General features: G+C 43.5%; 1 protein-coding gene across 1 annotated transcript in view; it reads left to right on the top strand.

The window, feature by feature from the left end:
• Nucleotides 1-27,837, top strand: part of PARP2 (poly(ADP-ribose) polymerase 2) — a 106,697-nt gene that overhangs the window by 18,407 nt on the left and 60,453 nt on the right. Inside the window, exon 7 of the mRNA XM_088469888.1 lies at nt 3,319-3,369. Coding sequence (XP_088326014.1) covers nt 3,319-3,369 — 51 coding nt within the window. The remainder of the gene's footprint in view (nt 1-3,318; nt 3,370-27,837) is intronic.

The raw sequence follows: 27,837 nt of genomic DNA, 5'->3' as shown, positions 1-27,837 counted from the left end.
TCTTCAGGGAGGTTTGGAGGCCGGTTTGCGGTTTCGCTTCTAGTGCAGGTTACGGCTCGATTTATTTTCACCGGCACCTGGACCTTCTGCCAGAGGTTCAAACCTTTTTGCAAGGGCTGTTGCGGGTTCCACCTCCATTTTCAGCGGCCACTCCCTTTGAGTCTTTGGATTACGTGGACCTTAAATTTGTCACGTGGAAATTGGTTTTCCTTATGGCAGTTGCCTCAACTCTTCGGGTTTCAGAGTTGGGGGACTTGTCTTGCAAACCTCATATTCCATGATGATCGGGTGGTTCTCCGAACAGTTCCTTCATTCCAACCGAAGGATGTTTCGGCTTTCCACTTGAACCAGGAAATTGTGTTTCCTGTGTTTTTCCCATCGGAGACTTCCCTGGACCAGGACAAACTGGCTCTGTTGGACGTTGTCCGGGCCCTGTGGATCTACTTGGACAGAACTTCTGCCCTCCATCGTACGGATTCCATGCTGGTTCTCTACGACGCTCAGAAACGTGGCTGGCCGGCTACGAAGCAGACCATTGCACGTTTGTCTGCTCAGTCATCTTTTGGGCCTATTCTGATGCAGCGTGACCAGTACCTGCCAGTGTGTCAGCTCATTCTACTCGGGCGGTGGCAACATCCTGGGTGGCGTGCCGCGGGGCCTCGGCTGAACAGGTATGCCGCGCAGCTACCTGGTCCCCTGTCCACACATTCGCTAATTTTTTCAGGTTTTATGTTTTGCCTCCGGTGATGCCCACTTTGGGTGTATAGTTCTTTGGTCAGGCAGCCTGAACGTTCCCTCCCCTGGAGGTGGCATTTGAATGTCCAGTGTCCCCCAGCCTTGATGAAGGAGAAAAGGGGATTTTCGGTTACTTACCGTTAAATCCTTTTCTCTGAATCAGGCTGGGGGACACTGCATTCCCTCCAGTGTTATGTGTTTTGACCCTGTTGGTCCCTGTGGATCTGTTGTATTTTGTTATAAACATTTAACTGGGTTACTACTTCTCCTTACCAGGCACTTTGGAAGTTGTACTAACATGATGGGGTTGCAGAGGTGAGGAGCTTAGTGTTAAAGCTACAAGTTTACTTAAGTGCCAGCTCCTGCAGTCCCATTTACAACTCCCATGGTCCAGTGTCCCCCAGCCTGATTCAGAGAAAAGGATTCAACAGTAAGTAACTAAAAATCCCTTTTTATATTGTTCTATAAATGTGAAACTTCATTACAAAATTATTTGGGCACACTTTTTCTTGGGATTCTACGCAACATCAGTCTGCTTGCAACATTTGCCCTAGATCAGTGTTGGCTAACCTTGACACTCCAGCTGTTGTGGAACTATATATCCCAGCATGCCCTGTCACAGTTTTAGCATGCCCTAATAGCAAAACTGTAGCAGTGCATGCTGGGTTATGTAGTTCCATAACAGCTGGAGTGTCAAGGTTAGCCAACACTGCCCTAGATTAAACTGTTAAGTGAATCCTTGATAGAGCATGATTTTAGAGTATATGTAGATAGCAGTCCTATGCTTTTATGTGACTTCTATTGCCTGCAAAATGTTTTATGCATCTTCTGAGTGTTTGCTCCTTTTGGGACAGTTATCTATATCTTCCATGGATAGAAAACAAAATGAGATTTTTCTACTTTAATTTTTTTTTCCTTCATTCTAATGGGTGACACTAGATGTCCCGCCCTTTGTGCACTTGTCTTAAAGTTTATAGTTAAAACAGTTATTGGTGTTGGAGAACCTTGTTGTTTTCTACTGACACATTTGGCTCCTCTTATTCTGTCCTTTAGGCAGAGGAAAGGAGTTTAGAATTTGGTATTAAATTTAAAGTGCACAGTCTCAATCCGAGTCTCTATATACCAGAGTTTCCAGTGTCCCCAATTGGTCTCTGGAGAAAATAATTTAACATAAATATAAATATTCCGTTATGCTATTTGAAAGTGTACAGACTCCAAAATGTCCCATCTCGAATAATCTGTTTAGAGATGTTATGTAATAAATGTAAGTTAATAAATTTAGATGTTTTAATAAAGAGTTGGGTTCCACTTAAAGAAATTTGAAGGCATTTCTAAAAAAAAAAAAAAAAAGTCATACATGACCGTTCCATGTTTTCTAAATGACCAGTAAACTCTTACAATTTATGAATACACTGTTACAGTAGCTCAAAGTTAAATGGAGTATGTATTCAGCTGGTCAGCCAAAGGAGACTAAGAGGGGTATTCAATATGAAACGTTAACTTCACTGCCGAAGTTAACGTTTCATATTGGAGTTTTTTTACTGCGTTAAGTCTGGTGCGCGCTCCCGCTTATCCCCGTATTCAAAATAAAATTAACGAAAACGGGAAACTCCGAAGTTGGATTTGCGTAAAGTTACGAATTTTTCCTGAAAATAATTGTAAGACCCCCCTCTAAAGTTGTAAAAACATGGGGGAACACTATGGGTACCCCCGTTTTAGCCTTTAATTGAAATTCGGGGATTTAAATAGCCGCCGCAGGTGTTTTTTTCCCGACATTGAAGAAGTGATGCAGAAGAGCACTTAGGTTATTTTTTTTGTTTTTTTAAGTGGTCCCATCAAATTTGGGGTACATGAAAATGGGTACTAGCATATTTTGGTATCCCTAAAGTAATTTTTTAAAAATTCTGCATTTGTGCACCTGCCGCTATAATTCTATTCTAGAAAACACCTGCCGCATACATGCAGAATAGCCCTGAACCTATTTCCCTATTGTTTAACAATTTTTTCCCATTTGTTTTTTTTGCAACCCATTTTTTAAAATAATTTTTTGGGGTGTCCCTATTTTTTTTTTTAAAACTTTTTTTGACACAGTTCTCTTTTAAATGTCAATCTCAGGGGTGCAGGCTATTTTTTTTTAAGCCTGCACCCCTAAACCCCAATTCTGCACTTTTTTTCGACACCTATTCAATGGTGAAAAGTTATCCCCGTTTTTTATCAAAGACTTTTCAAAACTGCGATAAGTCTTTGAAATTGAATACGGCGTAAAACTAAAACCAGTGATATTAACGCAAAAAACACCCATATTGAATACCCCTCTAAGGGGTATTCATGAAAGCTTGGAGAGAGAGAAACTTGTGAAAGAGAGAGTACCAACCAATCTGCTCCTAACTGTCATGCTACAGGCTGTGTTTTAAAAATGACAGGACCTGATTGATTGGCTTTCATGAATACCCCCCTAGGTTAAATTGAGTTCTAGAGCACAGTCTGTTTAATAACTGCTTCAGCTGTGTTAAAGAAGTTATTACACATTTTATTTAACATATGTGATACATATTACTAAATTGTGTATCTCTTCCCTTCCAGGCACATGTATTTTGTGAAGGAGATGACGTATATGATATTATGTTAAACCAGGTGAGAAAAACAGTCTGCACTAGAACCACAATTATTTTTATCCATGAAACCTATATTCTGTAAAGGTGACCAAATTGTGTCCCATTTGGCACAGGAGCCAAATAACTGTTTTTTACAGTGCACATTTGACATTTTATGTGGTCATATCTAAGCAGATTTTCTTAAACTGGCTATAAATCAGACCAATTAGTTGGCTGGTTGGAATAAAAATCTGGTAATGGATTGGAACAAATAACAATCAGCCGTTTGCTCCCAAACACAGAAAACAGACACAAAATTGTTGCTCAGACAAGGTGGTTAAATCAAACAGATTCAACTAACTTGTCTAAAGGGCAGTTTCAGTCTTTTGGGAGCTAATGTCTGATTGTTATTTGTTCCAATTCATTACCAGATTTTTATTCCAACCAGCCAACTAGTTGGTTGGTTGGAGGAAAGTTGGTCTGGTGTGTGGCCAGCTTTACTCTTCTAATTGGAGTCTAGTAGTTCCCTGTGAAGTGATGACTGAGACTAGCTACCTTTTTGGGCACATAAACATTACAGTCTGCTGCAAAGCACCTTAAAATGCTTTCAGATAAATCAGCTTGATAACATAGTGATTAATAGAAAACTATGACAAGCATTGTTCTCATACAGCAGTTTAATAAACCACCAAACTAACTGGACAGAACTTATTGCACTTTTGTTAAAACTGAAGGCAGTATAACATTTGTCCTAGTATCAGTTGATCACTATTTTTACAAGTGTTCAGCCTGCATTTTTATGCGTAAAAAAAACCAACATATTTCATGCTAATACAAAACTCACACTATACACTCAGCTCTATTTAATATAATATGGTTTATCGATCCTATGAGAATGTGGTTCCAATGGCGGACCGTGTAAAGCTGGACATATGTACTGTGTTTTTGCAGCTGACACAGCGAATGTGTTGCTCAAATGGCAGCGATTGCTAATCAACCTTTTTTTTATAAGATCAGTATTGGTCATGCAGGAAAATGTAGTAGGAAGATTTATTGGCCTGTGTGGAGTAAATTTTCTGACTTCACTGAAAAGCCGCAATGGATCAGGATATGATCTTGCTGCTCAGCCGAGAGACAAACAATATCTTTGACAATTATATAGTAATCCTGTTGCTAGACTTTTGTTTTGAGCAAGATAGACCCTTGTGTTTGCACCTCTAAATTTGTTGTAGCCTCATAGATTGTCATTAAATTGGTTATATTTTGAAACCATTTAGGGTTAAAATGAAAATAACAACTTTCTTGCTTCAATTGTTAATATTCTTTAAAACTCCTAATAAATGTTAATGGTGTGTGGGTGTCTGAGAAAATGCAGGTACTTTCATTCAAATGTAAAACTAGACCCATTTATAATAAGGCAGTAAATGTTTGTTCAAAGTGAGTCTGTATGATATATTAATGTCTTTGTAATCCTTTTGGAGGACACTAGGGATATTGAGGACACTGTGGATGGTACGGCATAGTGGTGCAATCCAGGAGTGCAGTACTTTAAAATTAAAGGCCTGTTCCATGGGGGATTTCTTCTGTGCTGCACATGCAGAATTAGTTTATTTTTATTATTTTTTCCTTTTTAACACTGGATTGTTGCTGCATTATGAAGAGTTCTGCAGTGCTGGCGGCTGTACGGGGCTTGGAGCTTTGGCTAGAGGTGCCATAGCGGTAAAATTGATGTCAACCCACTCCTAATTCCTGGAGCCTGGGATTGGGATCATTCAGTGACGAGGACTAATGTGCATTGACTATCCATTGGCTGCTCCTGCACCACTGCAATCTGAAGAGAAAGCAGAAGATAGATAAAACATCTCCTACATGTTAGTCAAGGTGGCTCCAGAGCCAGAACTCTATATCCATTAGATGTACTTCTTACCGCAAGCCTCCACCATGGACTAGGGTGGCAGAGGAAGCGTCCATAGAGACTGATGTGGAACAATCAAGTGCTACCATTGCACAGACTAGCAGCCTGGGGATCAGGTGTTGCCAATCTTATGGGGTACTTCATCCAAGATGGCAGAACCCATTGTACCGCTTGTTCAGCTGGTTCCTAGCTCTCAGTAATCATTTGGGGGTTAGCTTCCCACAGCTGCTCCATGGGGGAGGTTTCAATGTCGGTCTCCAGTCTTTTAAGTTTGGTTAACCAGTAGACTTCGGGTTCTGTGGAAGCTGCTAAGGAGGAGATGGCTTGGGTTACAGGTTTGCCTCATTAGTGCAGAGGTTGCTTTCTGAGGAACCTATTTTTTTTGTTCCATTCTGAATTTGAAGTCCTTGAACACTCAGCTCATGGTGGGCACGTTCATGATGGAATCTCTGAGCTGTGTCTTAAATACCATGTATCTGATTTGTCTAGTGTGGGTAAGGTTCAGTTGTAAATTCCAGGTCCCATAAAGATTTCTGTCCGTTTTCCTTTTCATAGTGAGGATATGGCTTGTGGCATTTCCTCTGCTAGTAGATCATGGTGTGTATGGGTATGAAGGACTCATGTTTTAATCGTTCTCTAATCTTTAAATCATGCACATATTCTGGAAACAGCACAGAGGCTGAACTCCCATGTATGGATTGTCAATTACAAGATGTCCCGCTGGACTCCTCCCTTATTACAGGTTTTGATATATATACCTTTCCTGATGTGAAAAACAGGGGTTTCCTACCTTGTCCTTTAGGTTGTCAATGTTGCTGGTGTATTTCTAAGATGTAAATATGACTCGTCAGGTTTTCTTTCAGACAAATCTGGTCCTATTGCCAGTATTCCAAATATTTTTCACAGGGTGTAATCCGTGCACAACCTCCATTTGTGCCTTCTATAGGTCTGTGGAAGCAGGTTTTTAATGCCTTACAGTATCCTCCCTTTCAGAGATTAGATACTGTGGCGTTCAATATCCTCACATGGAAGACCATTACCTTTTGGGCGTTTCAACTGTTTCCCTTTCTCTTTTTCATGAAGACCAGGCTGTCCTTTGGACTGAGCCCTCTTTGTAGCCATAAGTGGTATCCCATTGTCACATTAATAAGGACTTGGTGAATCGCTAATGCGATTTCGCACAAAAAGCAGTTGTGAAAAAATGCTAATATTTCCAAAGCCTACCCGCGCATAAGGACGTCCACCGCTGCCTTCTCATATGCATATGATATAAATATCAGCAACATCAGCTCTCCTGACATGCAGAGGGCTCTAATGCTGCATAGGAGATCGCAAGGGCTATTTTATGCATGTCCATGTAATGACGTTAGAATGGTCAGACACGCCTGCGTTTTATTGACAGCCCTCCCCGTTACCTCTCCCAAACGCTGACTACCTGTCACTCACTTTGCGAATGGGTCATCTGTGCATGTGGAATCGCAAGACCATCTCAGCGCGTGTGCAGTGTGGCTTATATGCATGCGCAATTGCAAACAATCGCTCAATCTGCATAAAAATCGCATTAGTGTCCATCTCTGAATCAGGCTTTTAGAACATCTTAGGGAGATGGCTAGATGTGGTCAAAGCTTTGAGGAACCATGAATGAACTCTGCAAGATGGAGGATATTCCTTTGATGTTCACAAAAGGATTGGCTGGACTCAAAACTAGGTGGATTATACCTACTATTTGACCAGGTTGCATTGGGTTTCAGTCTATTACTGAAAATCCTGAAGCACATTCAACCAAATCAGGCGTTGCAGCCATGGGGGCCTCGTCAAAGCAGCTGTGTAGGGCTGCCGTCTGGTTGTCTGTTCATACATTCACCAGATTGTACAGGTTTCGTGTGTTGTTTATATATCCAATGCAGAGGTTTCCAAAGGTGGTCCTCATGGCACCCCAACATTTGAAGTTTTAGAGATATTCATGGTTGAGCACGGGAGGTTGAATCAAATTGACTGAGATACTAATTAAGTCACCTGCGGTCAAGCATGGATATCCTTAAAACCTGAACTATTAAAGTGCCTACACACTAGATGACTCGCAAAAGATGCAATGTCAACGATTTCCCTTGATCTCCCCCGGCAACTCCCCTGCACTCAGACAAACGATATCTTGCATAAACTGTCCAATCTCTCAAACTGACCAACGACCTTAATCTTGTTAACGAGATTGGCAGATCTTGCCTGCTGTAGGCAAGATCTGAAGATGCGATTTACGACCTGCGGGGACGCGAATCGGCATCATGATCATGAGTGGAGACACGCGATTGGACATATTTTACACAATTTGTCGTTCCGATGCGTCGAAATCGGGCAAATTGTGCAAAATATCGTCTAGTGTGTACGCACCTTTAAGGTGCATTGGGGACCGAGTTTGGGAACCTCTGATCCAACGTGTCACTCCTGTTTTATTGTAAATCTACCTGCTAGCCATCAAACTTTCCAATAGATTGAAAATGGCTTTTGCACGCCACTTATCAGTGATGCATTCTAAATCACTGCACTTTTATCAGTGGTAGAACCATTTTGTCCTTCTAATTGGCAACAGAGCTTTAACAACATATTTTTGATATGTACCTTTAGTAGTAAATACTAGATATTTACATTATCACTTGATTCCAAGTTGTATAAATACACTAGTACTTCATTTATAAATAATCAATATTTAACTGACATTTTGTTGCAGATAGCTGACATTTGTCACTTAACCAAATGCAATACTCCCCAGCGTCACCTTGTACTTTTGGAGAATAGCACAAATAACAAATTTAAGCTTTCTTCTTACCTTTTTTTCCAGTGTTTCTAAGCTTAATATAAAGTATCTGTCAAACCATCCAATCAAATGTTTCTTTGTGCTTACTGTACTAGTTTCAGTGATTGTTGTTTGGCTTTTGGACTTCCGGTTTTCTAGATTTTTTGGATAGATGGGTCCGAGTTGAACAGTAATATAGTCACACCATAGACTACAGTCCCATGAATGTCTTGTTGATTCTTTGAATAGGCTTGTCATGAGGAGTTGTATGCTAATTCACCAAGTGAAGGTTTTTTGATTTCTACATAAAAAATCTAGAAGGCAGTTTAAAAGTTTAGTAGCCAGACTGTCGTCCTTAGCCAAAATATATGAAAACTTGTCCGTGTTCTCCCCAGAAAATTTTTCCAGCCAGGTGACATAAAGAAGTAGCCGGGTGGGGGCCTCTGCAATAATAAAATGTTTTAAATCCTGACCTTATAATGATTTAAACTTGAAATAACATTTTATATATTAATTCTCCTCTTCTTATTAGAGGCCCAGTCGTCTGATTATGAAAAAGCTGCAGTCTGTAGGATCTGGTCCTTTTTATACAGCTCCCAGATACTGTCCCCACTTGCAGGCTACCAAAGTGCCTGGTGGTAGGCTGTGTCTTGCTGGGTGATGCACCCGCAAAAAACAGCCTGGAAAGAACACTGCTTGTATAGACCATAACCTATTCCCCTTTAATGTCCATCAGACCGAAGCACATGCCTATCTCTGACATCCAATTCATAGTATGCCACATAGCATGGACCCCAATTCATAGTATGTCTCACAGCAGGGCTACCAATTCATATAATGTCACTATAAATTTGTAGCCCTGCTGTGTGACATGCTATGAATTTGTAGCCCTGCTGTATGACATGACATATGAATTTGTAGCCCTGCTGTATGACATGACATATGAATTTGTAGCCCTGCTGTGTATGTCACACAGCAGGGCTACAAATTCATAGTAATCAGCACAGTAGGTATCTAATTCATAGCATGGGAATGTGAGTGGCTGTTGCGCCAGATATTAAGGGAACAAGTGAGAAAAAGGATGTGTAGCCAGGAACAGCTGGGGGCCTTTCAACTGGGCTCCTCAAATAGTCAATAAAGTACGGGGGTTTGTTCAGGCGCAGTTTCTTTCCTCTGAATGATTAAGAAGTTCTCCATATGGGTATCCCGGAATATGTGGGGAAATAAGGTGTGACAATAGTGTGACCGTAATGATATATACGGATAACCTGTAAATGTAAATATCACCCTTGATTGGTGGTGAACAATAGTTGGACAGAAATCACAGCGTTGTCCTGCGGTAGTTGCTCAGGCAACGTTGCTCTCTCTACAGTCTTGTAATTTTCTTACTCCATAACGATATAGTAGACACAATGTGGTTCTGCCATGGTCAGATGAATTTGGAACCAATATATTATACTTTTCAGATGTTATATAATGTACTTATCCTCAATTGGATGTACATGTGCCTTGGACATTGATTTATTAACCCGATGTCCGTCGGTATTTAGAATGATCTGAAAATATAATTTGGATCAATCAATTTCTCCTTCATCCACTAGGGTACACTGGAGCGTCTGACAGTGTGGTATAGACTGTGGTAGAGTAGAGCCTGGCACTTTAAGAATCTAAAAGTGTGACTGGCTCCTCCTCCTCCTCTATATAAGACAAATAAGAGCAGTCGGCGCTCATAGGGAGGGAAAAAAGAGGGTGTCTAACCACTAGCTGCTCTCTCAGGAATTATCCTCAATTCCTTAAAATGATATAGTAAAAATAGATCAAGCGCTCTGTGGTATTGGCATCTAATATAATTATCACTTCTAAATATATCTATATAACAGTCTAAATAATGCACTGGTGGGCAAGAACTTGAGGCTGGATGTTCAGGACTGGAGTCCTATTGGTATGAAAAGTCTAGTAGCAGAGTATAAAGTCCCTAATAGTAAGGTAATGTATATTTGTTCCAAATGGTGATGACACAGTCTAATCGTAATACCACACTGGTAGGCAACAACTTGAGGCTGGATGTTCTGGACTAATTACCGGCAGATGATGTATAACTCAGGTGGACAACATCACATGTGCAGACTTTTATGTGTATACAATTAGGTCGCCAAAAACTGTGGGCAGATTGTTGTTTTGAACGAACCGTAGTCTGGATGTTTGCGAGTGCAGTCTCCTTCTCCTCCACTTTCCTCACCACCTCAGGAGATGAACGTAGTATCAGAGTGACAGGTACACCAGAATGCAGTATCTTAAGGTAGGAATATAGTGACTTACCTGACCTTGAAGTCTGCTGGTCCTGTGTCAATCTGTGTCCACAATCACTGCATATGGGTGTGCATGGGGAGACTATGTTGTAAGGATGACTAGGTATCAATAATACAATGACTGTTTATTCAACAGTATAACAAAGAAATACCCTTCAAAGGGATTGATTATTAAAATCACAACTTGGTATAGGTAAATGTCCCAACGCGTTTCATCTCATTAAGAGATGGGTGCTCGTCTCCAGTGCTTCTCGGTGGTTTGGTGGCAGACTTGTGCGGAATACAAGATAGAGTTTGCCTTCACTCCTCCAGTGCGATTTTTTTACAACAGGATTTACAGTCGATCCTTTGAAACGAGTTTTGCGTCAGGCGATCGACAAGCTTCTGATGGCCGAGGTTCTTGTCCCGGTTCCAACAGCTCAAAGAAACCAGGGTTTTTATTCCAATCTTTCTGTGGTTCCAAAGCCCGATCGGTCCGTCAGACCCATTATAAATATCAAGTCTTTGAACCAGTACCTCTCCTTTCACAGATTCAAGATGGAGTCCCTTCATTCTGTGATTGCGGGACTAGAAGCAAGGGCGTTTTTGGTGTAATTCGACATCAAAGATGCCTAGCTACACATTCCGATTTGGTAGCCTCACCAGGACTTCCTCAGGTTCGCTATCAGGGACGCTCATTACCAGTTCCAGGCCCTGCCATTTCAGTTAGACCTTCTATCTCAATGGTCGGGTTCCCACCTGCAGATGCATCGTTCACTGCGTCTGTCTCCTCAGACCCGCATATCCTTGATCTGGTGGCTCCGGATGGACCATCTGGTAGCTGGTCGATGATTCAGAATTTGGAATTGGACCCTGGTCACTACGGACGCCAGCCTTTGCGGATGGGGAGCTGTAGTCTTGGACAAACACTTCCAGTGATGTTGGTCGCGTCAGGTATCCCTCTTACCGATCAACATTCTCGAACTGCGGGCAGTCTACAGAGCTCTGATACAGGCTGCTCCTCTCCTACAAGGACTTCCAGTTCGGATACAATCCGACAATCCACAGCTGGTGGCATACATAAATCGGCAAGGGGGAACCCGCAGTCGTCTAGCAATGAGAGAGGTCAGCCGCATTCTTCAGTGGGCAGAAAGGCACGTCGTGACTATCTTCGCAGTCTTCATTCCTCGAGTCGACGACTGGGAAGTGAACTACCTCAGTATCTTCACCGCTGAGGGAGACCACAAATAGACCTCATGGCCTCCCGCACAAATCGTCAGCTGCCCGTTTGCTGCTCCAGGATCAGGGATACAGCAGCAGTGGGAGCGGATGCCTTGTTGCTCCCTTGGCCGTACAGTCTTGTGTATTTGTTCCCGCCTTTTCCCCTTCTTACTCATGTTCTCAAGTGCGAGTCTACTACAGTCATCCTAGTGGCTCCGGATTGGCCTCGTCGAGCTTGGTACTCCGATCTCCTGCTTCTTCTGGCAGACAAACCTTGTGCTCTCCCGCTTCGGTCAGACCACCTGCAACAGGGTCCATTTGTGTACCCAGACTTACGTCGGCTACGTTTGACGGTGTGGCTGTTGAGACCTCCCATCCTAAGAAGACAGGGCATTCCAAGGACTGTTATTTCTACTATGCTACAAGCTAGGAAACATCGGCTCATTATAATCGCATTTGGAAGGCATATATCTCCTGGTGTGAAGGACGAGGATCTTCCACTTCGTCCTTTCATTTGCCGCATCTGCTTCTCTTTCTTCAGAAGGGGCTTGATGGGGGTCTCCGTTGAGGATCTCTTTAAAATGCAGGTTTCTGCTCTTTCAATTTTTTTCCAGCGTCGCTTAGCTCTGATTCCGGAGGTTCAGACCTTTTTCCACGGGGTGCTTAGAGTTCAGCCCTCCTTTGTGCCAGCCACAATTTCATGGGACCTGAACCACGTCGTATCCTTCCTTCAGTCGGCAACTTTTGAGCCTTTGGAGGATGTGGATTTGAAATAGTTATCCTGGAAGGTGGTCCTTTGTTAGCCCTCACTTCAGCTCGGCGAGTGTCGGAACTTGAAGCTTTGTCCTGCCGTTCCCCTTATTTAATTTTTCATGATGATCGGGCGGAACTGCGTACCTGACCTTATTTTTTGCCTAAGGTGGTCTCTGCTTTTCACATGAATCAGCCCATTGTGGTGCTGACCTTGTTGGACTCTTCAGGGGGTTCTCACTCCCTGGATGTAGTACGGGCGCTTTGAATTTGTGTCCTGTACTGAAAGACTACGCATTCGACGTGGCTGGCGTGTGTCTAAACAGACCTTGGCCAGGTGGATTCGTTTGACCCTTCGTCAGGCATATGTTGCTGTTCGTCCTCCGCCTGTATCCATCTTCGCGCATTCTACGCGTTCAGTGGGTGCTTCTTGGGCTGCACGTAGAGGTGCCTCAGCTTCACAGCTTTGTAGGGCAGCTACGTGGTCTTCGTTACATACTTTTGTACGTTTTTACAGGTTTGACACTTTTGCTGCGTCTGCTTCGAGTTTTGGTTGCATGGTGTTGCAGGTTGTTCAGCACTCTCCCCCGCCAGGAGGGAAGCTTTGGGACGTCACCACTGTCAGAAGCTCCAGTGTCCTCTGGTGGATGAAGGAGAAAATAGGATTTTGGTAATTACTGTTAAATCCGTTTCTCTGATTCCATAGAGGACACTGGACGCTCACCCAGTGCTTCTTACCTGCTTACCAGTTATTGTTCTGCTTCAGTTCTGTTGCAGTTTTGTCTATTATAGTTGTGTGACTGTTGCGTTCCTGCAGTGGTTGGTCTGATTTGACTAAGTTCATATTCTCCTTCTCTGTCATTCTGTCTGTTCACCATCTCCTCTCTGGCTCGGTTCTTAAAACTGGGGCTGATGGGGCATAGAGGGGGAGGAGCCGTCACACTTTTAGATTCTTAAAGTGCCAGGCATTACTCTACCACCTTCTATAACACACTGTCAGAAGCTCCAGTGTCCCCTGTGGAATCGATTAAATGGATTTAACAGTAAGTACCAAAATCCTGTTATATGATAAATGAGCACGAAAAGATATGTTATAAAAATGGACCAGCAAAGCAGGCAAAGGTTCTGCGTAGCATTTTTCTGCATACGCCCACCTCTGAATAGCCTCCAATTCCATCTAGTTGCCCTCAGGATACTTAGATTATGTGCATACACCCAGTTACACCCACTCAGTTGCAAGTGAAAATGCGACTGTTATGGGTGCTACTCTGAAAAGCCTGTAGTTGCTCGAGCAGCGTATGCTCGGCTATAGGCATGAGCAGTGCTATCAAACACATGTTCTGTCCTCAAAAAGCACTTGCGTGCAGCTTGAGTTTAGAAGCTTGATTTTGAGTTGTACACAGCGCTATTGGCGGGCGCCCATCTGCGACTTTATGAAAATGCTGCTACAAACTACTTCCTTTGTGTATATCCGTGCAGCTGAATGTGCAAGGCCTGAGATGCCCACCTTTAGCTGTGCAGCATCGAAACTTGCAATAGTACTATGCAGGGCCGGATTAAGGGGGGGGGGCGACAGGGGCGGTCGTCCCTGGGCCCCCACACACAGAGGGCCCCCACACCAGTGGCGGATCCAGGGGGGGCGATTGGAGCGATCGCCCCCCCCCCTAGCACAGTCCGGATCATGCGCTGAGCCTGTGCTGTGATCGGAGCCTGTGTAATGCGCGGGCAGCACAGCCTGCTCATCTTAGTGCATGATCCGGGGGGTGTGTCAGTGTCACGCTGAGGAGGGAGAGTGCACAGCCAGCCAGCTAGCTCCCTGCACCCTGCTGCTGCAGGTCAGCTAGAAACCACCCCCCTGACGACCAATCCCCCCTTCTGCTTTTCCCGAAATGGGGGCGGAGCCAACATGACAAGCCCCGCCCCCATATGACCTGAGATTCGCGGCAGTACAGCGTGAGGGGACGGGGCCTAATGAAGTGAGCAGTAGCCTGCATAGAATGTAAGTTTAGTATAGTCTACATGTGTATATGTATGTGTTTAAGTGTATATATGTGTTATTGTATACAGTACTGTATATGTTAGTGTATATGTGTAATTGTATATACAGTATGTGTTAGTGTGTGTGTGTGTATACTGTGTATGTGTTAGTGTGTGTGTATGTATGTGTTAATGTGTATATACAGTATGTGCTAGTGTGTGTATACTGTGTAGGTATATGTGTTAGTGTGTTTGTGTATACTGTACATGTGTGTGTTAGTATGTATGTTATAGAAAACATGTTTGCTACATATGTATTATATGTGTGTGTCCGTGTTTAACGTGTGCCTACTCTCCAACATGACCCGTTCCATTAGGTACAAAATACTCTGCTCCTGGACTTAACACCTAACGTATGATTGCAGACACCTGTGTAGCACTAGGTAATTGATTAGACAGGTGATTCACCACAGGTGGCTGCAATCATAAATTAAGAGGGAAGTCCAGGAGCAGAGCATTTTGTACCTAATGGAACGGGTCATGTTGGAGGGTCTGCGTGTGGCAGGGGAAGGGGTAGGCTCCATGTGGCTTGGTGGGGGCCCCCACAACTTAGTTGCCCCAGGGCCCCCTCAAGCCTTAATCCTGCCCTGGTACTATGGCAGGTGCAATGTCTCCGTTTGATCATGGCCTCCTATGTCTGCGGCTGTGCGTCTGGGAATGCAGCCGCTTGTACTAACACGGACCATTTTTGCATGCACTACTAGCCACTGTCTACAAACGCGCATCACTTTCCCGCCACATTTTTGACACCGTCTGATCCATATTGCAACAGCACCTCTGTGCATACCCTCTGTAATGCATGCGCTGTAACACTTTTTTTTTTTGTGCATGCACACTTGCAAAACATCGCTCAACTACGTGAACATCGGCATTACATGCAACTCAGAATCAAGCCCATAGTGTTCAACGTGAAAGCTTTGTGCTGCTTCCTCAGCATTTACAGAGCACTGCTTGGTAGACCTAATCAGCTCCCTCCTGCCTGCTTGCAGTATAAGACACATATAAACTGAACCTAATAGATCTAACTCTAGTTGACACAGTTTACACTGACTTTTAGGGGGCGACTCAATTGTTTTAGGCGCCTCCTGCTGGACGTCTATATGAATATGTGACTAATGGAGCAATTAAATAGTTGCTCCGTTCGGACGCCTAAAGCTGTGGAGGAACACATATCTGCTCACAGTCTCCTGAGGGATGAGAAGAAATGGGTGTAAATTCTGTATTTTGGGGCACCCTAACCACTTCTTTAGACTGGTTTAGCCACTTTGCGTGGCCAAACCCGGTTGTGCATTAAAAAACTAATGGGCGCCCGAACTGAGAAAAAATTGAATTGCTCCGTCATGCACCTATTAATATAGACGGCCAGCAGGGGGCGCGAAAAACACTTGAATCGCAACCTTAGAGGTACAGATTTGTCCTGCTACATCTTTGCTGCGTACGTGGCAAATCGTGCCATGCATCACATGAGGCGCGTGCCCGCGAGTGGATGCAGGCACTGCGTTCGCACCCGCGACTCCATTGGATTGCATGGTGTGATGCGTGCGCACGTTTGTAGCACGATCGGCAAGGATGTAAGATTTTACAATAAAATACACACACTGGGTACTGTTGGGCTCGGGAGTTTTGATAAGATATAATTTCTTATTTTTTATATTCCCCAACCACACTACAACTTCTTTCTAGTATGCTACCAAAACAGGACCCTGCCTCTCCTGCCATAAACAATATAGCATTCTCTTTTGGTAGCTGGGGGGGGGGGGAGGGTTAGTTGAGATGCTCACTGAACCTCCATGCATGCGGTGGTTAATAAAACCTATTGTTTTCATTAACAACCTAGGTCTCATTTATGAACTGCAAAATGGTAAAGTCCTTCTTGCTGTGTCTAGGTTTCCAGCAAGGTGCATGGTGCTAGTGTGTGGAATAGCACATGCAGACGGCAGGACTTGAGTAGAGTAAGGATGCTTCTTGCTGAGTACAGAGTAGGAGCACCAGTGTGCCTTGTTTTGTTAAGCTGTGCCAATAGAATTTCATTTTGCAGAGAAGGTGCATCTTTGGTGTGTTCCTTTCTGTGGGGAAGATCACACAGACGTTTCCACTCCACAGCTCTGTCCTATACTTTTAGTGGTATGCATTTGCGGCTTCCAGTTGGATTGCAGCAGAGAAGCGCATATTGATGCACTTGCAAATTCTTCAAACAAAAAAGTGTCACTGTAAGACTGCTCCCTGACTCTATTGAGTCATATTTGCACAGTGCCCCAGGTTTTTCCATCTTTCCCCGAACTTCCATACAGACATGAGATCACTTATGTAGTGTGTCCTGCTAGTTTGGCATGCATGACACTTATGTGCAGTTAACAAGAGTGCTAATTTGGTTGTGTAATCACCAACAGGAAGGGACAACCAGATACATTGAACAGCACAGTCTCGGTGAAGAATACCATCAACAGGATCATTGCCAGCAGCCTCACCTGCAGTATCATTCCTGGCACTCCATACCCGATTATATTAATCCGCATCATGATCAGGTTAAAGTTTCATGTCGTCCTACATCGGATCTGCTTGAAAGCGAAATTCCTAACATCAGGCAGTTACCCGATTATGCACACAGAGTAACTGTGACTGCTGGTAGAGGAGTAAATAATACAGAAGTCCACACTAGCTACCCGCAAAGAAAATCTACAGTATGGGATTTCTTCCACCTTAAAGACCCCAGCATTGGCATAAGAAATGCCACCAGTGCCTTTTGCAACCTCTGCACCAGGGAGGTGAAACGTGGGTCAACTCCTGGAAGACTGGGGACCACTGCCATGCGTAACCATTTGGCCAAACATCACCAAAGAGAGTGGGCAGCAACTGGCACTACTAATGTAGTAACTGCGCCTTCTGCACCTAGTACCTCCCGCCACAACTTCCCAGTTGCTTCCACCTCTCAGGCTCCTCCTCAAGACCAAGGATTACCACTTTTGCGCTCTGTGCTTGATATATGCTATTGTTTTTTTGCAACTGTCTGCACTTTATGTGGGGCAGTGATATCACGTGGAGAGACTGTCAACGCCAACCGTGAATACCTAATGTTGCAGCATATGCAGTCTGCCCACTGCAGCATTCTGCGGGTGTCACTCAGTGAGATGCAGGGGGGGGGTGGTGCAGATGATGACAGCAGCAACTCATCTTCCTGACTATCTTCTAGCACATTTGTATCTGATCTATTCAGGTAACATCAGAGACTACCTGTAAAGGCACTTGTCCCATTGTGTTTATTTTTTATTTATTATTTATTTAATCTGTGTCCTGGGCCTGATCTGCTCATGAGATTTTATGAATATTTGAGACATTATGAGGTTTATCTTCAGGTTGTTGTCTTGCGGTTATTTTGCTTTTGATCCCCCCCCCCCCCAGAGTCGTTTGAGTGTGATGGCTTTTTAACAAGGAAATTTGAGGGGAATAATTTCCACAGTGCAGACTAACAAGAATGATTGTACACCTTTGTTGGAATTTTATTTATTTAAAACATAAGAGATTTTACAAATAAGTATGTGTTTGTAGTTTAAGAACAAACTAGCAGTTGACGGGCTGTTTTAGAAAATAAATTTTATAATGCTTCTGTCTCCTAGACACACAGTATTGACATCAGTTTTGTGGGCTTAGGGCCTCATTCAGCTTGTATTGCAAGTCTCCGGATGCGCGCCCCTGATCGATGTTTGCGTTCGGCACATGCACCATATCGCATGTGTGCGAACTGACCACTGCAATCGCTAGAGCAAACGCTCTATATGCAGAGCCTTCAAGAAATCATTGACAGGAAGTGCCATTTGGGGGCGGTCGAAGGAACGCTTGAATACTGTTATAGGGGCGTGCATAATTAAGCCCCAGCTATGGCATACGCAGCCAGAGGTCTAGATGGCGACAGGAAGTTTTGCAGTGTTTGAGTCGGGGTCAGCTCAACCACATCTGTGCGTATGGGTCCGATGTTACCAATGTTTTCGCTGATTTGCGGATATATGTAATGGGAAGTGGGTGGCTTTATAAGGTGGTGGTGGGCTTCTTGGTATAGTGCTGCAATCGCATTCATTTGCATAATTTCACAGCGAGCTGGTGCGTGCGATTGCAGACTTGCGATCCATGCTGAATGAGGCCCATAATCCAATATCTGTGAAAATATGTAAGGACTAGGGATGTGCAGGCTCGGTTTTACTCGGATTTACTCGGTTCTTATCGCCACTTTACCGCAAATTCGGATTTATTATATTGGCTATCCAAAACACATGATAGGCGATAGCCAATAAAATGCCGTTTAAAGATCCGAGTAAAACCGAACCCGCTCACTCCTAGTAAGGACAAACACAAGATTATGGGGGAGGTATATCAAACCTTTTAAAGAGTGAACAAGTGGAGAAGTCATCCATATCAACCAATCAACTTCTAGCTAGCATTTATCACGTGCATTCAATTAAATGATAGGAATCAGCTGATTTGGTTGCTATGTGCAACTTCACTGGACCACTTCTCCACCATTTAATAAGTGTGATACATTTACCCTTATGTACTCAGATGCTCTTGTCACATAATAAATTTTTAGGGGTCAATACAGTTAGGTGCAAGTTTGCAGAAGTGAACTTGCATTATGAAACTTGCACACACCGCGTAAACAGGCATACCTGAGAAATGCAAATTTGTATAAAAGCCATGCGACCTTGCCGCAAGTTCCACAGAATGCTTCCTGGGGAAGGGCATGAAAAAGTAGGAATGTCATTCTAAACCCTAGAATCGTACCAACTGAGATGGCAGGACCATATGGAAGGCTGTTACTGCCATAAGCTAAGTATTGGAGGGTTTTAAAAGGTATCAAATGATTAATTTTTGCTTTTCTTTTTTTTTTAATGGTGGAAAAATTATAGCCAGCAAGTGTTTTTCAGCAAATTCAAGTCTTTACAGTATTTTGGGGTACACAAAAATGTATGTAAAGTGATTCAGTGTTTTTATACAAGTGAAAAATATGTTGGGAAAAAAAACGTTTAGAGTTTTTCCATTTGCAAGCTCAAAAACCCCTCTCCCATCAATGCAACATACATGTCCATTATCATTTAACCCAATCTTGAGGGTTTTTTTTTCGATAAATTCACCTAACAAATTAGATCTTTATTGGCCCCGTCATGCTATTTAAACCCTCCAAGTACATTATTTTTTGTTGGGAGGGATGTGCCAGACTTTCTGCACGGTCACAACATTTTTACCTTTAAAATAAAGCTTGTCCCCACCTTTTTACCTGCTCAGGGAAATGCACACAAAAACATGAATTTGCAGGGAGAATGGACTGCAATTGCCTTTGAAAGCAGCTCACACTAGTCAGCTCGCACCTAATTGGATTGACCTGTTAGTGTGTTCCACAATGGAAGGTATAACCGTTAAAGACATAACAAACATAGCTGAAAGGATCACCTGAACCAAGCAGCCTTTAGTGTGTTTAATAATGGTAATTATTACCCTATATGGTATACACCCATCATAATGCTATGGGGTTTCTGTTTATATAATGCTGTACAGATACCAACCACAGATGTCCACCCCCTCCCCCTTTCCCAAGTGTGGTTTCTCGGCTCAGGTGGGCTAACTAGCTTCTAGTTTTATGTTTGTTTTTTTGTCATTGGTGAATTGTTCAGGCTAACAAGAAAATATTATGGATTCAAAGGAGGGGCCCCAGCAATTGTCAGTTTTATTGATAAATAGCATACAGTGCCACCCGGAGGTAGTTGATATGCCAACTATCAGGATACCGGCGTCCAGAACACCCGCGCCGGAATCTTGACACCAGTCAGAATCCCGGCGCCGGCAAGCCCGACGGTGAGTGGGGCTAGGGGGAGGGTAAGGGTTAGGCACTAGGTGGGGAGGGTTAGGTTTAGGCACTGGGGATGGAGGGTGAGATTTAGGGGTAGGGGTTGTGTTAGGGTACTTACCGGTCATTGTTGGTATTTTACCCCTGTCGGGAAGCCGACTTCGGGATTCTTACTGCCGGGATTCTGAGTTCCAGCATCCCATACCCAACCCCGTACCACCAACTAGCATTATCGCATTCTGGTAAGTCTTGCTCTGCTATTCAACCACTTTCCAACTTCAGTAAACTAAGGAGCTCTTTCAGACCTGATCACAAGTTGCGGCCGCTCGCTGGCAAAAAGGGCCGGATATTTAAATGAAGCGCTCGCACTGCGTCGTGTAAGGACGCCCTCTGTCTTTGCGAGCTACGGCAAAGTGCGCTCACAAGTGTATAAAGACGCCCCCTTGCCACTCACAACACGCGTCATCTCCGGGAAATGTAGGATTAATCGGGAACATCGAGAGCCTTCGGAGCTGCTCGCAGCCCTTGAGGTTGCCTTAATCCTCCGCAATCACAGTGATCAGTGCGGGCTGAAATACATACAAGTGACGTGCACAATGATGCTACTTTGCTAATTATGCACGCCCTATAAACTGCGTTTTGACGGCCTGACACTCCTGCATCCGCAACACCAATCCCCCGTTTACAAGCACCTTCCCTTGTTACCACCCACAAACGGCACTATCTGTCACTCAAAGCAGCGACCTGATAGTGGCTTACGAGTAACCAAAAACAGATCGTAAAGACTGGCTTGCGTACGCGCACTGTGAATTATATGCATGCGCAGACGGGCGAAAATCGCTCAGAGTGAGCGCAACTTAGCGACCGGGTCTAAATCTAGTCCTAAGTGCAATAAGATCATTGTTTGTAATAAATACCACTAGTATCAATTATTTTGTTCAGTACAAAGGAGTCAGCTATGAATTGTCGTTCCTTACCAGAACTACTGTATGTTATTTCTAACCATACTTTTATAGTGCACATTAATACATGGACTTACAGCTTTATTGGATCAAGCTAGAGATTACTAGCATGATTTTATTTTTAATTTTGTATCTTTTGTCCATTTGAGTTTTTATAATGGTAGATTTTTTTGCCTAGATTAGGGATTTCTGTTACTACCATAGATAATTATATATTTAATTTTGGAGCATTAAATATGGAAAAATAGTTTTTGAAAATATATATATATATCCTTGACTTCCATTAAGTTGTATCATGGAATTATTTCAACCCACAAAATATGGCTAATTTTATTATGTGAAAATGTTCAGAGATACCAAATCTATGTATTATAAGTTTGGTCTATGTAATTGGGCCATATTAAAGTGTATATGTAAAAGATTCTGTCTCGTTTGGTTTGGTTGGGTCGGTTTCAATTAAGTATAAAAATACAGAAGGATGGTGTAACCAAATATTGCAAAATATGCGCTGTAGCGCGTTTTTACGTGCTGCAGGCATTTGGGTACCCGGTTTTTAAAACAGAACAGGTCCTACAGGACACTGTCAGTGTTGGCAACTCTGAAATGGAAAACAAGCAACCTATAAGCAAAAAACAAGCCCAACCCAATCCTAAAAAGCCCAGTTTAGGGGGTGTCTCTTTGTCCTCACTCCCTACCTGGTTAACTTCCTTTATTCCCACTCTTCTCTAACCTAAATATTTTAGTGTATGCACAGCCTTATCTGCTTTTATTGCTTTTCTCCCTCTACACCAGCCTCCATATTGTTACCTCCTCCCTCTTATCATACCTCATTCCCTTGCCAGTCTTCAGCTGGGTACACACTTGCCGATGTGTGTACCCAGCTATGCGACGCCCGACCACGCATTATATATCGGGCGGTCGATACATACTGCATTGATGTGGTGTCCAAACGTCCGATATGTCCAGCATCGGCATCTGGGTCGTTCCATCGGCCCTACATGGAGGCCGACGGAACGACTCCGTTGGACAACCCACAGGAGTGCGCAGGGTCAAGCATAGTGGGTACACACTGGCCGATTTGGATGATATGTCAGCCCAATCCGCAGGATCAGGCGACATATCATCTAGTGTGTACCCACCTTTCCTTTACCTGACTCTTGTCTGCATTTCTCTCACCCCTCTTCTTTACCTCCTTCATTCCTGTCACCTAATTCCATTATCCCCTCTTTTTAACAGCCTCAGTAATTTTAACTCCATGTACTGTACCTGCCTCATTTCTATCATCTAGTTTACCTCTCCTTCTTGCCTGCCCCCTACAACTTCACCCTGTCCACTGCCCTCTATTCCCCAGACACAACCTTCCCCCCTCCCTCAGTCACTACCAGTGTAAAACATACACACACACATTTACTTCTAGGGGTGCTTCGGCAATGCACACAAAAAAAACAAGCCCAAAAACAAGCAACCTTAAAAAAAAAAAAAAAAAAAAAAGCCCAAAAACAAGCTACTAAAAAAAGCAACTTGCAAAAAAAGTAGCCCAATTCCGCTTGTTATAAGCGGACTTGGCAACTATGGACACTGTGCGCCACAGCAGCCACTCACTGCCAGGCAGCGTATCCCCAACCAATCGCTGCCTGCAGCTTACCCCTAACCAATCACTGCGGGCAGCTTATCCTCAACCAATTGCTGCTGGTAGCTACTCTCAACTAATCGCCGCCCTAAGTCCTGACACCAGCTCTTTCCCTCCCTGCCCGCCAGCGCGCTGTCCAGAGCCTGTCAGCACTGCATTCATCGTGCATCTCTTCCTTGGCTGCAGCAGCGTCGGTGATGCCGGGCCACTCTAGCAACCTGCGCACCTTCAGCCAGCTAAGCTCTTTGCACGCAGGAGGCAGGGAGGTGGACACTGCACGGGACAGGAGGGAACTGCAACAGTGACCCCGCTGGGGGCTCCCAGCAAGATTAAGGAGGTAACCACTACCCCAAGTGCTATCTACTCTTACCTCCAGTACTGCCTCAGCTGCTATCCTAACCCCCTCTCTAACCGCAGCACTGCCTCCAGTATTGCCTGCCCTTAACAACCTCCTTGCCCCCTAGCACTGCCCTACTTGCTATCTAACCTTACCGCCTCCCTGACTGTCGCAACTGCTGTCTGCACCTTCCCCTCCCTACTCCCAGCTCTACCTTCCCTTACTCCCCTCTAGCCCCAGCTCTACCCCAATTTCTCCCTGCCTTTACCCCCAGCTCTACCCCATCTGCTACTTGCTCTTAACCCCATCTACCCCAAATGCTACCCTTCCTCCAGCACAATCCTAAATGCTTCCTGCCCTGTAATGGGACCCTGAAGCAATGGAGTAGGACCCCAATTTTTTAAAGTGAGGGGTCCCTGGGACCCACTATCTTTTAAGCTCCTCGTGATCACTGTATATCTGTACTGTGTGAAATCATGTTTGGAATGTGTATTCCCCCTTTCCCTTGCCAAATTGTGGTAGGTATAGTTTTGCTGAATGCCATTGTTTATGCATTACATTAGATATATGATCCATGTTCAACTGCTATGCTATTTTTTTGCTATGCTTGTAAAATTTCATGGATTGAATGCTGGTTGGGGATGATCAATTCAGTCTATTGTGTGGTACGACTGGGAAAGGCTGGGAATACCTAAGGGCAAATTCTGTGCTGTGAAACATCCAGTTTTGCGGCCAAATGAAGGAAGGGGTGAATATTTCACAGCAACATCTTGACATTTTTTTCATAGCATCTTAGCTATATTTACTGTACTTCAAAGTTCCAAACAAAGTGGGCCCTAAAACAGCAATGCAGACGTGCTGTAGTAAATGTTACTTTGTCTGTGTTACAGTAAAATCTCATGTCATACAAAAATACTGCACTGCTCAATGACTACCAATAAACAAATTAACAAATACAGTCAGGTGCATACATATTGGGACATTGACAGAATTTTCATATTTTGGCCTTTATTCACCACCACAATGGCTTTGAAATGAAACAAACAAGATGTGCTTTAACTGCAGACTTTCAGATTTAATTTGAGGGTAATTACATCCAAATCAGGTGAACGGTGTAGGAATTACAACGGTTTCTATATGTGCCTCCCACTTTTTAAGGGGCTAAAAGTAATGGGATTATCAACTCAAAAGCTATTTCATGGACAGATGTGGGCTATTCCCTCGTAATTTCATTATCAATTAAGCAGGTAAAAGGTCTGCAGTTGATTCTAGGTGTGACATTTGTATTTGGAATCAGTTGCTGTCGACTCTCAATATGAGATCCAAAGAGCTGTCACTATCAGTGAAGCAAGCCATCATTAGGCTGAAAAATCAAAACAAACCCATCAGAGAGATAGCAAAACATTATATGTGGCCAAATCAACTGTTTGGAACATTCTTAAAAAGAAAGAATGCACCGGAGAGCTCAGCAACACCAAAAGACCCGGTAGACCACGGAAAACAACTGTGGTGGATGACAGAAGAATTATTTCCCTGGTGAAGAAAAACCCCTTCACAACAGTTGGACAAATCAAGAACACTCTCCAGGAGGTAGGTGTATATGTGTCAAAGTCAACAATCAAGAGAAGACTTCACAAGAGTGAATATAGAGGGTTCACCACAAGATGTAAACCATTGGTGAGCCTCAAAAACAGGAAGACCAGATTAGAGTTTGCCAAACAACATCTAAAAAAGCCATTACAGTTCTGGAACAACATCCTATGGACAGATGAGACAAAGATCAACTTGTACCAGAGTGATGGGAAGAGAAGAGTATGGAGAAGGAAAGGAACTGCTCATGATCCAAAACATACCACCTCATCAGTGAAGCATGGTGGTGGTAGTGTCATGGCGTGGGCATGTATGGCTGCCAATGGAACTGGTTCCCTTGTATTTATTGATGATGTGACTGCTGACAAAAGCAGCAGAATTAATTCTGAAGTGTTTCGGCCAATATTATATGCTCATATTCAGTCAAATGCTTCAGAATTCATTGGACGGCACTTCACAGTGCAGATGGACAATAACCCGAACCATACTGCAAAAGCAACCAAAGAGGTTTTTTTTAAGGCTAATCAGTGGAATGTTATGCAATGGCCAAGTCAATCCCCTGACCTAAATCCGAATGAGCATGCATTTCACTTGATGAAGACAAAACTGAAGGGAAAATGCCCCAAGAACAAGCAGGAACTGAAGACATTTGCAGTAGAGGCCTGGCAGAGCATCACCAGGGATGAAACCCAGCGTCTGGTGATGTCTATGAGTTCCAGACTTCAGGCTATAATTGCCTGCAAAGGATTTGCAACAAAGTATTAAAAAGTGAGTTAGGTTTAGGATTGTTTAGTTTGTCCCATTACTTTTGGCCCCTTTAAAAAGTGGGAGGCACATATAGAAACCGTAGTAATTCCTACACCGGTTACCTGATTTGGATGTAATTACCCTCAAATTAAATCTGGAAGTCTGCAGTTAAAGCACATCTTGTTTGTTTCATTTTAAAGCCATTGTGGTGGTGAATAGAGTCCAAAATATGAAAATTCTGTCAATGTCCCAATATTTATGAACATGACTATACATTCTGATTCAATACATTTTGAATAAACTTTGTTATAATCCTATCACAGAATTTATTTTTTCTTTCGGTATGGGCACCATGTCCAGTGTATTGATATGGGAATACATTGACCTCAATGTATGTGCAGTTGTCGTTCACTTTTAGTAATAGAAATGTCAACTTTTAAAAATTTAATGTAGGTCTTTTTCTGTCCTGTTGGGCTTTTTATTCATGTCGTTGGCACCTTGCTATATTCATTATTAATTAAAAACAGTAATACAAATTCACCTTGATGCTTAAACTGAAAGAAACTACACCAGTGTAGCATTGCAATTGTGTTATTGCAATCATCTATTTTTCATTGTGTTGCACAATGTATTCTTTGTGTGTGTATAATATTTTTTTATTTTTTTTATTTTGGTGGGGTTAGGAAACACCTTTTTGATGGTGTTTACTGTGATCACAACTGTGGGAGCAGCCAGAATCTCACACAGGTGGTTTCTTGTCCCTACTACAAAGCTGTACTGAGGGAATGTTTATAGACTTGGATAATTAACTAGAATCAAAAACTTTAATGATTAGCACCACTTTATCTTCTGTTTTTATGTTGTTAATTTTTATTTTCATACTCTGTCACCTGAGCCAGCCCAACACTTGAATGCTCATTGTGGTAATCCAAACCTGCACTTTATCACTAGTAAAAGTATGGCTGCTGTGAATTTTTGTATATATTTAGAATGCATTTTGCAGGAAGAACGGAAATCAAGGTACAGCTTACTGCACTACCTATGAAAAATGCATGTATGCTAAAACCTCCCCTATCTCCAGAAATAGTCAAACGTGTTGGTACAGATGGCGAGAGAATATTAAACATGTCCAAGAGGAGTAACTAAGTGGCATCCAAAAACATGAAGAAAAAAGGACACACTCTAAAATGATTTTGCAGGACTTTCTTAGAATAAAACATATAGAAATGTAGCTATTTACTAATGTTTGCCCCTTTACAGAGCTGTGTCAATGAGAATCAGAATCATTACAGGCCATTCTAAAATGCTTCTTTCTTCCTCCGGGTCCATAGGGCCTTGGGGGGGTCAGGGTGTAGGTGGTGGTTAAGACCAGGCACCACACAGTTAAAGCTTTCAGCTCCCAGGATGCATTGGTCCATCCCCTTATACCCCGCCCCCCGAGCCAGAGGCACCTCAGTTTCGTCTGTGCCCGGCCGGAGTCTGGTCACCATTATGCAGTGGACTGCTTAGGCAACCTAAGAAGCTTTTATTTTATGATTCATTTTTTTATACTTTTCCTGTTGAGTGAGCAGCAGCAGACTGTCCACAGGACGTCTGCCCTACTACTCTGCCACCCCTCCAAGCGCCGCAACGCCAGCTTCGGCTGTGGATTTCGGCGGGCATCCCGGGGTTCTTGCTAGCCAGTCCCGCAGACGGACCCAGACTGCAGCCCAGACACAAGGGGACAGGTAAGGCGGGTCATTGCTCGCGGTGACCCGCGGATTGGTAGTCATATCTCTGGTCTCGGGACAGACCGGAGGAGCTGAGAGTGAACACAGGCTTTGTCCACAGTGATCCACTAGACCACCAGGGTACATATGGAGCGGGAATCTCAGCCACAGCTCTCTCAGGGAAACACAGGGTCCGGTCCCCCTACATACCTCTCCCTGGAGTCAGGTTATGTAGCGCTATAGCCTACCAGATGTTGAGTCACTGACCACAGAATCTGTGTAGTTGATAGTAGCGCCATTCTGCAGTTATATTGTATTTCTGCATTGTATGTGACTTATGCTAGCGCTGCCTGTCTGTTTATTTCTCTATCCTGTCAGTATATATCTTTTGCTTTTTTTCTGACTTTGCCCTAACATACAGGTGTATTCAAAGTTTTTCCCAGTACCTCACATCACTACAATAAATGTATTGGTGAGGGTTGTCACATACAATTGGTTACAGCACAGTGCCATATTTGTGTTGTGTGCTCCTGCAGCTTGCCCAAGCCTAAGACAGGATCAGTATATTGCATTCCTACTTGTATCCTACATACCCAGTAGTTGCACTCTACAGCTATGTCTAGCAAAGGCAAGAGTAGCAAGCAAGCATCTGCACCCATACTGCAAAAATGCAAATTATGTACTGCAGGCTTAAGTGA

This window comes from Taudactylus pleione, unplaced genomic scaffold (assembly GCF_031769625.1).
Source record: "Taudactylus pleione unplaced genomic scaffold, aTauple2 ptg000095l, whole genome shotgun sequence".
In the NCBI taxonomy this organism is placed as follows: Eukaryota; Metazoa; Chordata; class Amphibia; order Anura; family Myobatrachidae; genus Taudactylus; species Taudactylus pleione.
Note: the sequence above shows the minus strand (reverse complement) of the source record. Positions and strands in the feature narration are given on the sequence as shown.